Below are 13,648 nucleotides of genomic sequence, written 5' to 3' on the forward strand. Positions count from 1 at the left end.
GACACTACAGAAAAGGACAGGTTTTTTTTCCTGCTGGGAAAGATAAACATTATTTCAGTTCTAGGGCAATCATTATTGCACCAAGCCCTTGGCTAGGGTTCCTGGCTGGTAAGGCAAAAAAGCAGAGCAAGGTCTGTCTCCCTAGTTCACTTGCATGTAGGAAGGTATCATACCTGCATCTAACTTTCTTCTTATCCTTTAGCTGGCTCTTGGGCAATACAAAGAGAAATCTGGAAATGGCTGGTGGGTGGTTTTTTCCTGGGTGCCACCCAGGCAAGGCCAGACACAGGCCAGTCAGTGTTGCATGCCTGAAGGCTGGATGCAAGAAGCTTTCTCAGTTGACATGGAAGTGCAAAGCCAGGCTGCTCCTGCCCCTGCACTCTGCAGGTAAGTGCCTGCCCTCCAGCAGCTCCTCTGGCTTTCACCCTGCCTCAGATGTGCACACTTGCAGCTGGACAGGAACTGTCTGGAGGCCGCCAGAAGCTCAGCTGGCAGGAGTCAAGGTAACTGCTGCCCTCAAAGGCAAGGGCACCAGTGATGACATGTATTCCCAGGAGTCTTTATTAGAGCTTTCTGAGTCTTCCTCCTGCTCTGAAGTGGCTGCTGCAGGTTTCTTTGATCCCTCTCCCAGACCTATAAACTCCTGGCCTCCCTCTTCTGGACTGATGCCCAGGACTTTCATGTATGTGCTCAGAATGAAAACTTTCCCCCCAGGATTTCTCCCCAGGTTTTTTATGCTAACCCAAGAGCTTGATTCTGTCCCTTCTAGATCAGTGTCATAGACAAGAAATAGGGAAATGCTTGTGCCTAGATCTCTTGGGATAGGAGGGAACCAGCTAGGGAAATTGTACCCAGAGGTGCCTGTCTGTCAGAAGGCAAACACTTTCAGTGTTGGCATGGGAAAATGGGATGCTTTCTCACCCTAGTTAGTTTGCAGCACAGGAGACTCCCAAATTTTCATCTACACTTCGTGTACAGACTCATCACATTTTGAGAAAGGAGCCCAGCTAGCATAGTGCCAGGACAATTTTTTATGAAAGGAATCTCATTCCAGTTCTTACAGGAAGCCAGAAAAAGCTAAGAAGCATGGGATTCAATCACACCTATTGAAATTATAGCACAATCTGGTATTTCTTGAACAGTGGACATCCTTCTGCTCCACCTATAGCCTATAAAAGAATCAATATAGATAAGAAAGTATAAGATACTGGTGGGCCTGGGGGAGCACACAGGTTTACCATATGTGGATTTGCACTTGGAGGGGTTGTATGATGCAAGCTGCAACAGGAGGCCTTCCCTGGATTTAAGCAGCCTCTGCTGCTGAGACCATGCAATGACAAAGCAGATATCTGTAACACGTACCCAGCTGCTCCACACAGTGCTCACATGCTATCAAAGGCAACAAATTCAGGCAGAAGCCTCCAAGGAACTAAAAGACACTCAAATGATCTCATACTCCCCTACTACATCCCTGCTGCAGCACTTTGCTGTGTTTCCCATTTCAGGTGTCAGCTGTGTCAAGCAAGGCCACCTCTTATGCCATAGTCTGCAAAAAGCCATGGTCTTGGCAGGAATCCTTAAGTGCTACTGTAAAGCAAGCAAATAATCATTTGCTGTTATTTTTTTATGTATCTGTGAGTCTTCTCTGATAGGTTTTGATACCATTACAGTGCTGAGGACAGGCTGAAATTAGATAATAGTACACACAGCTGGCATCTATTCCCTTGGAAACACAGATAAAAATGGATTTCATGCCTCCCCAGTGACAATGAATATTCATTAATATGACACAGATGTATACTTGATTTGAAAATAAGAACAGTAATTAAAGAGCTATTAAGGTTAAAAAGCAACAAAGCAAATTCAGCTACTGAAAGAGCTGTTCTGGGATCAGCTTCTAAACTGTCTGTGCATGGGTGAGAACAGGAGGCCTGAGATTTTCCACTTGATTATTTTACATGTCAGCACACCATTTATTTTGCCTTCCCTCCCCAGACTCTGACATCTGGAAATGACCTGAGTTCAGAGTTCATTTCTCCTGTTCTCTCACTGAACAACTGGGCACTGCCGAAGCACTTTACTCTGTCTCACTGGCTGCTCCAGTGGTATTGAACCAACAAGAAGTGAAAGGGAAACTTTCTTCAGGCTTTTGAGAAGGAAGCTATTTAAAAGTGATCATTTATATATATTATTTTTATTAAAATAGCCTTGGGGATCACCAAGGCTATTTTCACCATGATAGCTGACTTGCTGTAATCTCTGAAAATCTCTATCCCACTGGCCATGACATTAAAGTTGAATTTCTTAGGGATGTTTAACAAAGGTTCCATTGCAGGGGTGACTTGTGGCCATGACCCGAGCAGTGCACACAGAGAGTTATGAGTAAGCCAGGAGAGAGTTACTGGCACTGCTGTGCATGGAGGGGGGAAGATGGAGCAGATGTGCCCGAGGGCTGTGCAGCACTACAGGACTGAGAGGTCCCACTGTTTGATCACAGCCAGGGCACACATCCTGTGCAATCTCACCCACTGTGTGCCAGTGGGTGACCTGCCAGAAGCCGCAGGCTCTCATCAGGGCCGTGTCACAGGAACAGGACAGCAGCATCCTCCAAACCCAGTGTGCCACGCATCACCTGCTCCCTCTCTGGGGAGGGTCTAGTGGCTAGTTATGCCACTGAAAACGTTGGGGCAGAAAATGAAGCAGACCAGGTGGAGAGGCAGACTATTATTTTAATTCCTAACTCCGTAGCATAAACATAAAAAAAAAAAAAAAGAATCCACCCAGTTGGCTGGTGTTTCAGGCTGCTCAATGAGGAGAGTTAACTGCGTATTGCCTAAATTAGAAGCAGAAAAACTGCATCTGCCTTTGCCCTAAACTAACCTGATTGACTTTCCGCACAGCAGAGCCTGGTGCAGACACGTGTCTAAAACCAATGACAGATCCGCGGCAGGGACCTGTCCTGCTTCTCGCACACGCGTCGGAAACCCTGAGCTGTGTCACCACGCTGATCGATCTGATCGCCTCACAAACAAACGACAGATGTGTGTTTTCTGCCTGCACTGGCTGGCTTTGCTGGAAGACGGGTTTGGTTTGATTTTTTTTTTCCCCTGGAAAAAATTCCAATTCCGTGCTTAGGCAGTGTATTACTGATTCAACCTAATAGGGTTTATCCTTCTAATAAGAGAAACTGCCAGTGTTTGCTCTTCTTAGAAACCTAACCTGAGAGTTTTAAGCGGCAGGGAAACCTGATATCCCAGTTCTCACTGATTTTAACCCGTCGTACATCCCTCGACTGTAATCTGCGATACCCTCTAGCAGGGCTGAAGACATTCACGTCCGTGAAACCCGCGTTTTCTGCTATAAACGGCCGTCGTTGGAGCGTGGCTGGGTGTCTGCGGGATGTGCCACTCGCACCCGGCAGCTCCGCTTCCCACCCCGGGCCACCTCTTCCAGAACCGCTAAGGCTCCGCCGCCGCCGCCTCCCCTCCCTGGGCGGTCCGTGCCGCCGCTGCCCCGTGCGCCCGCGGGGTGGGGTCGGGCCGGGCCGGGAGGGCGGGGTGGGGGCGCCGGGGGCCCGACACGCCCTCTCGGTGCCGCTCGGCTTCCCGGCGCGGCGGAGCGCGGGCGGCAGAGCGGCGGGAGCCGGGCGGCGCAGCCCCGCTCTCCATGGCGGCGGCGGGGCGGGCGCGGCGCGGAGCTCGGCTGAGCGCGGCCGCGCTGCTGGCGCTGCCGGCCCTGGCGCTGCTGGCGCTGCTGGCGCTCCCGGCGCTGCCAGCCGGCCGCGGTGGCGGTAGCCGTGGCGGTGGCGGTGAGGCTAAGCCGGGCTTCTCGCCGCCGCTCCTGCTACCGCCGGGCTTGCGGGAGGAGCTGCGGCAGAGGCGGCGCGACCTGCGGCGGCTGGAGGCGGTGGCGGGCGGCGGGGAGGCGGCGGCCACGGCAGGGCTGGGCTGCGGCGACCTGAGCCGGGCCACCGCCGTCAGCGTGCTGGGCTGGGGCTTCACCAAGGTGGTGGCGCGGGCGGCGCTGGCGGGCGGAGGCACCGTAGCGCTCAAGTCGGTGCATGGGGCGGGCCGGGAGGTGCGGCGCTGCGTGCAGCGGTACGGGGCGCCGGCCGGCTGCCGCCGCCTGGCCGCCTACAAGCTGCTCAAGGAGGTGACGCTGCTGCAGCGCCTGCAGCACCCCGGCATCGTCAAGGTACGGCGGGAGCAGCGGGGCGGGGGGCTGCGGGAGGCGCTGCCTCGGCACGGCGGGGCGGGGGAATTGTTGCCGGGGCTGAGCCGGTCCGCCCGAGGTGCCCACGCTGAGCTCAGGCGGCCAGGATCTGCTGGCATTAGCAGCGACATCGCCCCGAGCGTGGCTTCTGCTCTCCCGCAGCTGCACGGCCAATGCTATGAAAACAGCGGAGATGCTGAGCTGCGGGTCACAGCCATGCTGGAGCTGGGATCCCCGCTGGAGATGATTCAGCTCCTGCAGACCCCCTGGGAGGAAAGATTTAAAGTAAGAAAACAAAGCAAAGGAGTTTTATCAGTCGCATTTAGATCACAAACTGGGCAAACCGGCAAAGAGCCGGTGGTGACCGCTGGGACAAACGGGATTCTCCTGCTGACACTCTGTTTGATCCCGCAAATTGTCTCTAAACCTTTTCCTTTTCATTCCTTTAAAATCACATTAACACAGCCCTAGCTTGGTGTCTCACGGTTAATTTCTTTCTCCATAGAGCGGTGTTAAAAGAACTTCATCTGGGAGGAGATAGACGCAAAATTGTGCTCGGTGCTGGGGTGATGGTTAATGCCTTCGATTAAACAATAACGTTCGTTTTGCCTCTACATTGCCCATACATACATATATATATATATATATATATATATAAAATGCAGAAGGGCTTTGGTCAGGATGCCCCTGAGCAGCAGTGTGTTACCTGTTCCAGGCAACAAGCTGAGCAAGCTGACCCTCACCATGTGTTTATGTGGTGTTTCTGATTTTGGCCCTTTAGGAGTTATTGTAGTAAAATCGCTACTAAATTGATTTCTTCCTGCTGCAGGTGCTAAGATTGCAGCCCTTCTAGTGAGATCTGCCTCATCTCCTAGGCATCCTGCTCAGGGACCCTGATGCTCCACAGGAATATAAATGACTTGTGACATGGCACCTTCTTTGGTTATAGCTTGTTTTACAGTTTGCCTCAAGGGCTCAGTTGGGGGTTCAATACTACTTGTTTGGGTGCCAGGAGGCAAAAAAAAAAGCATCATCTAAAAAAGCAAGGGTATCCTAGTGTCAGCAAGAAATGCTTTGGGCAAAATAAAAGCACAACAAAAGTCTAAAATAAAATTTCTGTCTGCATGTGGTCCTGAATGCTGAAGGGGAGCCTTGCCATCTGAGCCAGAGAGGGAGTGTGGCAACTGCTCACTCAGCTGTGGGATGCAAAGCTGGGATTCTTATGTTTGCTTCACCAAACAAGTTAAAATAGCATCTGAACTTCCACAGTCATTTCTCTTCGCTTGGGGAGTTTTACTTTCTTCAATTCCATACTGGCTTCTGCATAGCTTTCCTTGCACCTCATCGTCTTAAGTGTGCCAAAGTCTCCTGTAAGAAACCCATGATGCTGGATTAACTGGTGGTAAAGTTTGGTATGGTGGCATTAGAGATTTTAACAATCTCTTGGCTGCAGAAGACACTATCTCAGAATTTACCCTGGCACTGTCGATTCCTGTTTCCTAATTAGGGTGTCTAAACAGATGGGATTCCCTTGTTATGAGCCACATCAGATACCAGGGATGGTGTGAGCTGTTCCAAGGAAAAAACCCTCGCGCCTGCACAGATCACTGTCAGCAGTGGCGAGGGGTGACGTGGGGCTGCCTGGCACACCTAGCTGAGGATGCACTTTGTCTGATGCCAGGGCTCCTGATACTGAATGAAAACTGCTGCAAAAAGCTGCTTGAGCAAAGTGCTGGTGCAGTATAAATGCACTTCTCTAGCTCTGGTTTGTTTAAAAATAATTTACCAAGCTTTCTGCTGGGTCAGGTATTGTCTGGCCTTTCACTGCTGCCAGAAAGTTGTCATAAAAGCAAAAAAGCTGGCAATAAATATACTGCAAGTCTTGACTAATTCTTCAGAAGCATGATTGTGTGCCCAAATTCATACTGCTGAGGGATGCAGCAAGGCATGAATCTGGTATTAATGACCATGGAGCCTCAGTCTGTATTGAGCAGCATGGGGGAAGGGAGGGGAATCTGTTAATTTTATGCCAGACTGGGAAAAACCTTCTGATTTCAGCTAGCAAATCAATATAGCTCCTGAAACATGAAGACTGCTATTGTTTTCCTCACAGCTTTCTCCTCTAGCTCTTCTAACTGCAAATGTCTCTTTTTGTGTACACACATTTTTAAAAAATGTTGCTAAACGACTTACCAGTCAAATCCTGTGGCAATGTTGATAATAAATTTTGTAGCATACATATAATTACCTTTTAAGTTCTGTATGCCTTTTTTCTCTTTTAATTTAATTGAATGCCCTCCCCTTTGTTCTACTTCCAATTTACTAGCTGTTTTTCATCTGTTTTTTTCCATGCATATTCATCTTTTCTTTCTCAGATTTGCCTGAGTCTTGTGAAACTGCTGTTTTACTTGGCGCATTCCCCCCTGGGTTCAATAGCCCTCTTGGATTTCCAGCCAAGGCAGTTTGTTATGGTGGATGGAAACCTAAAAGTGACAGACATGGATGATGCCAGCACCGAGGAGCTGTCTTGCAAGGAAGATAATGACTGCACACTCGACTTCCCTACCAAAAGTTTCCCTCTCAAGTGCTCCATGGCTGGGAGATGTGAAGGAATAAATGAAAAGAAGAATCTGTTCAATGCGTATCGGTATGTCCAGCTGCATGGGGGAAGATTTGGGGGGGCTGAGCTCACGCCCTGCCATGTAGCCTCTAGCACCTTGCTCTTCTTCCATGTGGTGATTCCCCTCACCTCTGTCAAAGGGTAGTTAAGAATCACTTTGAAGTAAGTTATTTTCCTTATAAGGCAGGAAAATAGTGCAGATGTTGTGTGGTGGGAATGAAGGCATCTTTCTTCTGCTGCTCCCTTTCCCCAACGCCCTCTAAAACTTTGCCCCAGAGCTTGCACCTGTAAATTTGCTGTTTGCCAAACAAACCCTGGTGCTTGACATCCATGGGCTGTGCTTGCTGAAAGCAGTGGCAGTGCAGGCTACCTGCAAAACTCCACCAGCTTTGAGTCCCATTGTTGGGAACAGGCTGGCCACTGCTTCCCTGCATCTCTGAATCTCCTGTGGGCTCCTGTGGGAGAGCAGGGAGCAGGTAACAGGCAAGGGGCTGAGGCTGCTGCAGCACTTCACGTGGGCCATCAGCTGAAAACTCGGGGATTTTTCCTCACTACTGATGCTTGGCAGGTCACATCCTGGAGGGAAGCCTTGGCAGCTGGATATTTACACAGAAGGATTTAGCAAGGGAGCCTGGACTTCCAGGATTCAGTGCTAAAGGGTAAATCCCTGCATAGATTATTGCAGTCTTGCAGATGCCCCTGTCTCTTGTGCACTTGTTCCCCAAGACAAGAAATTTGTGGAACGGTCAGGAAATGAGTCATCCTGACTTTTCAGGGGCAATAAGAAGGTAAAATATTTTCAGGGCAAGAGAAGGATCTTGTATGAGTCTTCTTTTATACATGTCCTTTTTTTTTTTTTTTTTTTTTTTTTTTTTTTTTTTTGTGGAAAATACCTTTCTTAGTATACAAAAATTGCCCAGGGGAATGAGGGGAAGCTTTATTGCATGAAGCTTTGCAAGGTAGATTTCATGCAGCAAGGACCAGGCTTTCAGCCCAACTCACAGGAACCATCTGAGGCACCAAACATAACTTTGTAACCAAAGCAGACTTACTAGTTGCATATGGATAATCAAGTCACGGGAAAATGTAGACAACTTAATCACCAGGGAAATGAAGGCACTCTATTCTAATCAGGCTGTGGGATTTTTTGCAGGTATTTTTTCACCTATCTTTTGCCACACTCTGCACCACCAGCTTTGCGGCCCCTTTTGAGTGATATACTGAATGCAACAGGTATCAGCTAATATTCATAAACTTCTTTATTAGAAGTCTCTAAATGGTATTTCATGGAATTGTTTATCTTTGTCATCTTTTCCCTTAAATGTAGGTGATTTACGATATGGAATAAATGAAACCCTGAGAGCTTTTGAAAAGGTTTTACATCTGTACAAGTCTGGGCTCTATCTTCAGAAAAGACCTCTTCTTTTAAAAGGTAGTTGATTTTGAATGCTCTAAGTAAAGTAACTACTGAGGGAGCAAGGCACTTGGTAACTGATCAAATTCTGATCTCCCCTAGGTTTAGGCAGTTTCTAGTCACTAGAAAAAGCACCAAAAGTGTCTTTTTTTGAGCAGGCTTTTGTTTTTGTTTTTTTTTTTTTTCCATGGGAGCTAGGCATGGTTGTACTGCTTTGCAAAGTAAAAGCAGTGCAGACAACCTGCATGGACGTGTTTGCACTGCTTTTAAATACTTTTCTCATAATGAACATCAGTGTTTCAAGGGAATGTTTTTGGGATACAAACTGAGTGGCTCCTGTCTTGGGATATCCTTATCTTTTGGACCAAGAGGTCAGTTTTCTGGGCTGATTTTCAAACTATTCAAACTTCCCATTTGACTGTGTGGCTTCTGTCTGCTGAGCATAGGTTATTATGGAAACATAGGTGGGGAGGTAACAGGACCAAGATGAGTGTGGCAGGGAACCTGGAGCCTTGGTGCCCTCTAAGTTCATTTTCTCTGAAGATCTTTCTATTGGACCTGAGGATGGATAAATGTGCCTTTATGAGGTTCATTCCTCTGAAAAAGACCCATTCAGTGGTAGAGATGAGGCTGATCAAAAGGAAGTTTCAAAAACCCAGCGGTTACTGTGGCTTGCGTTTTCCTGAGCATTCACATGAGGTGGTAGGTGATGGTGGCTTGCAGAAGGAAATCTCTTTACATATGAAAGAACTATAATTTGCACTGTTATGAACACAGATATCTGGTCATTTGCATGGAAGGACCAGCAGCTTTAACAGGAATTACTGGTATTTTCCAACAACACCTGTCTATTGGCTTCGCACTGTGCCAAAATGATCACCATCCTAGAAGTGTGGGAAGGTGGGGAGAGACTTTTAGCAGTCAGTGAACAATAGCCTGAACAGCACCTGCTCAGGCTTGTCAGGTCTTTTGTCAGGAGCAGGATCTGGCCTCCCTTTCCTGCAGTGGGGCTCCTCAATCTCCTCTTTCTGTGGGTGGCACCATGATGGGTGGGTCAGTCTCTGCCCCATGTAGCTTGGTGCTGGATTTGTGATGAGCTTCTGCTGTTGAGGCTGGGGTGTAGGAGAGGCTGTTTTAAGGTTGGCTTCTCCAGAGAAAACATGGAGGGCCTGTGGTTTTGCACAGCAGCCTCCTCCTCTTACCCACCCCTGCAGTGGCACCCCTCTCCCTTCATCCTTGAGACCTCTGACCCCTCTTCTACATCTCTGGGGGAGTTGCTGTCCTGTGCTTCACTGCAGAACCAAAGGGCAAGATTTGAGTTTCTTTTACTTTGCAGCTCCACCTCACACCACCTTGGCAGGTCAGTTCAGTCTGTCAGCATTGCAATTCTTTCCAGAGTTTCACTGATTGTGTAGTGTAGCCAGTCTCTGGAAGTGCAGCTGGAGTGTTTCCCCAAACACCCTCCTTGTGTCCCCAGACTACATCTCCCTGAAAGGTTTCCGAACGGTGGAAGGAGAAGACTACAAGTGCTGGCCCTCCTACAGCCACCTGGGCTGCCTGCTGTCCATCCACAGCGCCGAGGAGGCCGCTGCCATTTGTAACTCCCAGCTGCAGTGTCAAAGCTTTATTGTCACCCAGCACAGGACCTGGACAGGTGAGCTTGGGCAGCATGACAGGGTGCTGCCACGTGGTGCTGCTGCCTTCCTCCATAGTGCCTTGAGCCTACAGGCACATCTAAAAGCTGCCTTCCTTATCCTCAAGCTCAGATGGCTGCCACTGTGGGCATCCAGAAATCCCCTGAGTGTTTGTAAGGAGACACAAGAGCAATTATTTTCTCTCTCTGCACCATTTTTCCTCTACAAATTTTGCTCAGGACTGCCAGGTATTGTTCATCACTTACTCATTTCTCGCAGAGATGGCTTCACTTTGGTGTTAGGCTAAACAATCCCTGTGGTATGTATAGTTTGCAGAGCTGTGGGGATTTTAAAGATGAAAGAAGCTGTGTAAAAGAAGGTGGTTACTATTGTTATAATTAAAAGAATCATAGCTTACAAGTTGTTATCCCCTTTATCAAAACTAAAGCCCCAAGCCAAGGGATTTCCAGAATGTCCCTGTAATTAGCTCTGATTATAGCCTTCCCACAGTTAGCATGTTTTCAGAATTATTTTAAATTATCTCATTTAGCTGACACTTCAAGCGTGGGCTAAATTGTTTCTTGAAGTAAAACACTAAATGAGGTAAATGAGTGTTTTCACTCACAATGATGCTGAAGGATCATGTTTTGTCAGTTCAAATGACATTTTAAAAAAACCCCATAACTACCAAAAATGCAGCTTTTCTGAGGGCTTGTGTGCATCTGGCATGTGGCAAACTAGTTACGTAAGAGCATTTACACAGATGTAACATAAATCTCTTTGAGCCACCAAGTTTCACACCAGCAATGGATTGTGTGCCTGCCTGGAAGGAATCCTGCTTGAAACCCCAGTGAGGATGCAGGAGAAGCACGTGGGACAGGGACCCTTTCTGCTGTGCCTTGCTAGGGTGCTGATCCCTGACATCCTGCACCATGCCTGAGGTCTTTAGCAGTTCCCCTCCTAACATTTTTCTTCCTTGCAGTTTCATGGCTCATCTTTGCCGCCAAGGATGCCAGAACTGTGTGGCTGAAATGCCAAATGCCTAAGTTTGCCAGCTGGATTAATGAGCTGTGGGAATGTGCTGGTCTCTCTTAAGGCTACTTGGTAAAGCAAAGCAAAATGTAAAAGCCTCTGGGGTTGGATGATGCATTCCTTGTGCACATTCTGAGCATCTGGAATTTACTGGGAGTGTAAAACACATCTATGGCAGGGCAGAGTGACCCTCCATTGAGCAAGCAATGTGTTCCTGTGCCTTTTGCAATAAATAGCATGGGTCAAGGTGAACCTCTCTCCTCTATTAAACTTGCATTTTTATTTCCTTTCCAGGACGCCCACTCGCCTCATTTCAGAGTAGCTGGACTGATTTAATCCCGGATACTAACGCCGTAGTCTATATTAAACGCTCGGCTTCCTCAGGGGAAAGACTTTAAAGACAATGAGATCACATAAAATGATCCTGGGAGGAACAAACTGCTGGGGAGAATTTCATCTGCTGGAAAGAATGACATATTTTATTTTGCTTTGGGATGGGATCTCCCTGCCAGCTCAGATAGAGTCAAATGCTGCTGTCTCTTGATCAAAGCTCAGATTTCTCATTGCTGCTCCACTAGCTTCTTTTCTGTTCCCACGCTGCTGTTCCACATAAATGGTCTCAGTTCTAGTCAAATGTTGCTAGACTGTGCAATACTTAGCTTTGCTGCTTTGGCCAGCTTGTAAGCCAAGAAATAGAAATAGCTGCAAGGGATCCAGCTTGGGTAAGCTTAGTTATTTCAGTCACCTCCAAGAATCTACAGATAATGCACTTTGGAGAAGGCAACGGCTCTTTCTGCAGCTGCAAACTGGGTTTTCTTACTACTGCAAATATAAAGGACTGGATTTCAGTGATGGGGCCAAGGTTGCAGGGTTGGGATCCATAACCGGAGGTTGATGATGGGGGTGGTCCTCCAAGGAGGGTCCTGATTCAGTTCCTTCCAGTGCAGGGGAGGAAAGTTGATCTACAGGTCAACACTGGATCCAAATATCTGTGTGTTTGGATGCAGGATTTGGAGTTGATCCTATGTGATTTCTAATACCAGCTCCCATGTATCAACCTTGAAGGTTTTTCTCTGTTACTTTCCATGAAAGAGCAAGACATTCAAATTATTTATATGTAAGGTGTGACTTTGTATGATAAAGAATGACTGTTTATTCTAAGCATGCTGTGAGAAGTTTTTTTTTTTTTTGCCTAAGTCTGTATGTTCATTGTAAACCAAATGAAGAAATGCCAGTGTTTCCTACCTTCAGCTCAACTAGCATTGTTACCCACTCCTGAGGCCAGCCTGTGAGTGCTCCAAGCAGTGTATGAATGTTCCTGAGCCCCCTTGGACACTTAGGTCCTGAAGGACACAGTGGCTGTACTTACAGGCTTCTGAGCGTAGAGGAGACTGTGTGGTCCCAAGAGCCTCCTGCTAAAACTTTAGATGTGGCCTCTGAAAAATAGCTGGGGTTAGTATAATTTCAGACTGTAAGAGATGACAGTGTAACGTGCCACTGCTGGGAGTCCCTGGAAGCAGTGACTATCCAGGACCTCTTCTGCAGCCCTGTCGGGAAAGCCTAAATCACCACTGACCTCATGTCTCCTAGGGAAGGTCCCTGGCTTTGTGCAGGGGAGCCACACTACAACGAACAATGTGATGCCACATTGTTTTCTGCTGGTCCCACACTGGAAATTACAGCTTTTGGGACATGGCAGGAACCATGTAGCCATTTCCGTGTGGGACCTTGTGGCAGCTGGGGACCCCTGGATTGAAGATGCTGGAGCTCTTGCTTGGAGTCGTGCTGTGTTTTTGATGGTCTCTCCCCATTTCCTATTGTAGGAGCTCATCTTTCAGCTCGTTAGTACTCGATTAACCCACAGCAATGCCTTGGCACGGTGTCTTTCTCATGCACTGGAACCCCTGCTGCTTACTCTGGGGCTGGAGGACTCCATAGTGGTATCAGTGAGAATTCCTGGTTAGCACAGCAAGAAGGCTCTTGTGATGACATTGCTGCAAGCTTTGTGACAGCAAGGCTTTTTAAGTGTACAGGGACAGACCCCTCTCTCCATTCCAGCAGGTCCTGTGGAAGTTGAAGGGAAGGTCCTGCCAGGGGTCTGCTATTGTTTTACACTGACCCAGTGAGCAGGGCTTCAGACACCTGCTGTGCTCTACGTTAGCAGGAGGTAATGGGAGTTTATTCCATATCTCCCAGCCTCCCGAGATCCACAGCAGAAATCCTTCCCCCAAAGCAAGGCCGTGCAAGGGCCAGCCCAGGGTTGTTTCACAGAGGAAGAAATAGAATGCAAAAGTTGAAGTGGTTCCAGTTGGTGTTAGAAAGACGTTCCCATCTTAAAAATTTCTTCTGGTAAAAAGAACATCGTGTGTTTTAGTGGTGTGATGCTTTCACGTGGCAGGTTTTTCTGTCAAGTACTCATTGAAGGGTTGCTGCCAGTCATGTGCAGCCCCTCAGCAGATGGTGAAGTTGCAGGGTATGCCAGTGTCACTTGTATGAATGCAGCTTCCAGCATCACACCTGCAGTTAGAGACCACTGATCGTGTCCAGAAAGTTTTGAGCACAAGAGACCACTGATCGTGTCCAGAAAGTTTTGAGCACACAGTGATCAACAAACAGTAATAATAATAAAAACATAATGAAAAAGGGAAGCTAGGCTTTAAAAAATTACAATGTTTGCTGTTGCCATAGCAAGTGGCTTTTGTAGGACCACCTATGCAAAGGAGTAAGCACATTCTT

The 13,648-nt window shown here is 47.9% G+C and overlaps 1 protein-coding gene across 1 annotated transcript; it reads left to right on the plus strand.

The window, feature by feature from the left end:
- The first annotated feature begins 3,666 nt into the window (after positions 1-3,666).
- On the plus strand, positions 3,667-12,073 carry LOC103826879 (extracellular tyrosine-protein kinase PKDCC-like). Its single transcript, XM_018907237.3, has 7 exons — positions 3,667-4,194; positions 4,375-4,497; positions 6,588-6,859; positions 7,986-8,065; positions 8,160-8,264; positions 9,724-9,900; positions 11,207-12,073. The coding sequence occupies exons 1-7, from the start codon at positions 3,667-3,669 to the stop codon at positions 11,308-11,310; spliced, it is 1,389 nt and encodes a 462-aa protein (XP_018762782.3). The 3' UTR covers positions 11,311-12,073.
- The last annotated feature ends 1,575 nt before the right edge of the window (positions 12,074-13,648 follow it).

The sequence above is a fragment of the Serinus canaria genome, chromosome 5, assembly GCF_022539315.1.
Source record: "Serinus canaria isolate serCan28SL12 chromosome 5, serCan2020, whole genome shotgun sequence".
In the NCBI taxonomy this organism is placed as follows: Eukaryota; Metazoa; Chordata; class Aves; order Passeriformes; family Fringillidae; genus Serinus; species Serinus canaria.

Coding starts and splice junctions, on each gene's coding strand:
- LOC103826879 (XM_018907237.3), top strand. CDS start 3,667: ATGGCGGCGGCGGGGCGGGCGCGGCGCGGAGCTCGGCTGAGCGCGGCC. Junction 6,860..7,985: donor AATCTGTTCAATGCGTATCG/GTATGTCCAGCT, acceptor GATTTTTTGCAG/GTATTTTTTCACCTATCTTT. Junction 8,066..8,159: donor TGATATACTGAATGCAACAG/GTATCAGCTAAT, acceptor CCTTAAATGTAG/GTGATTTACGATATGGAATA.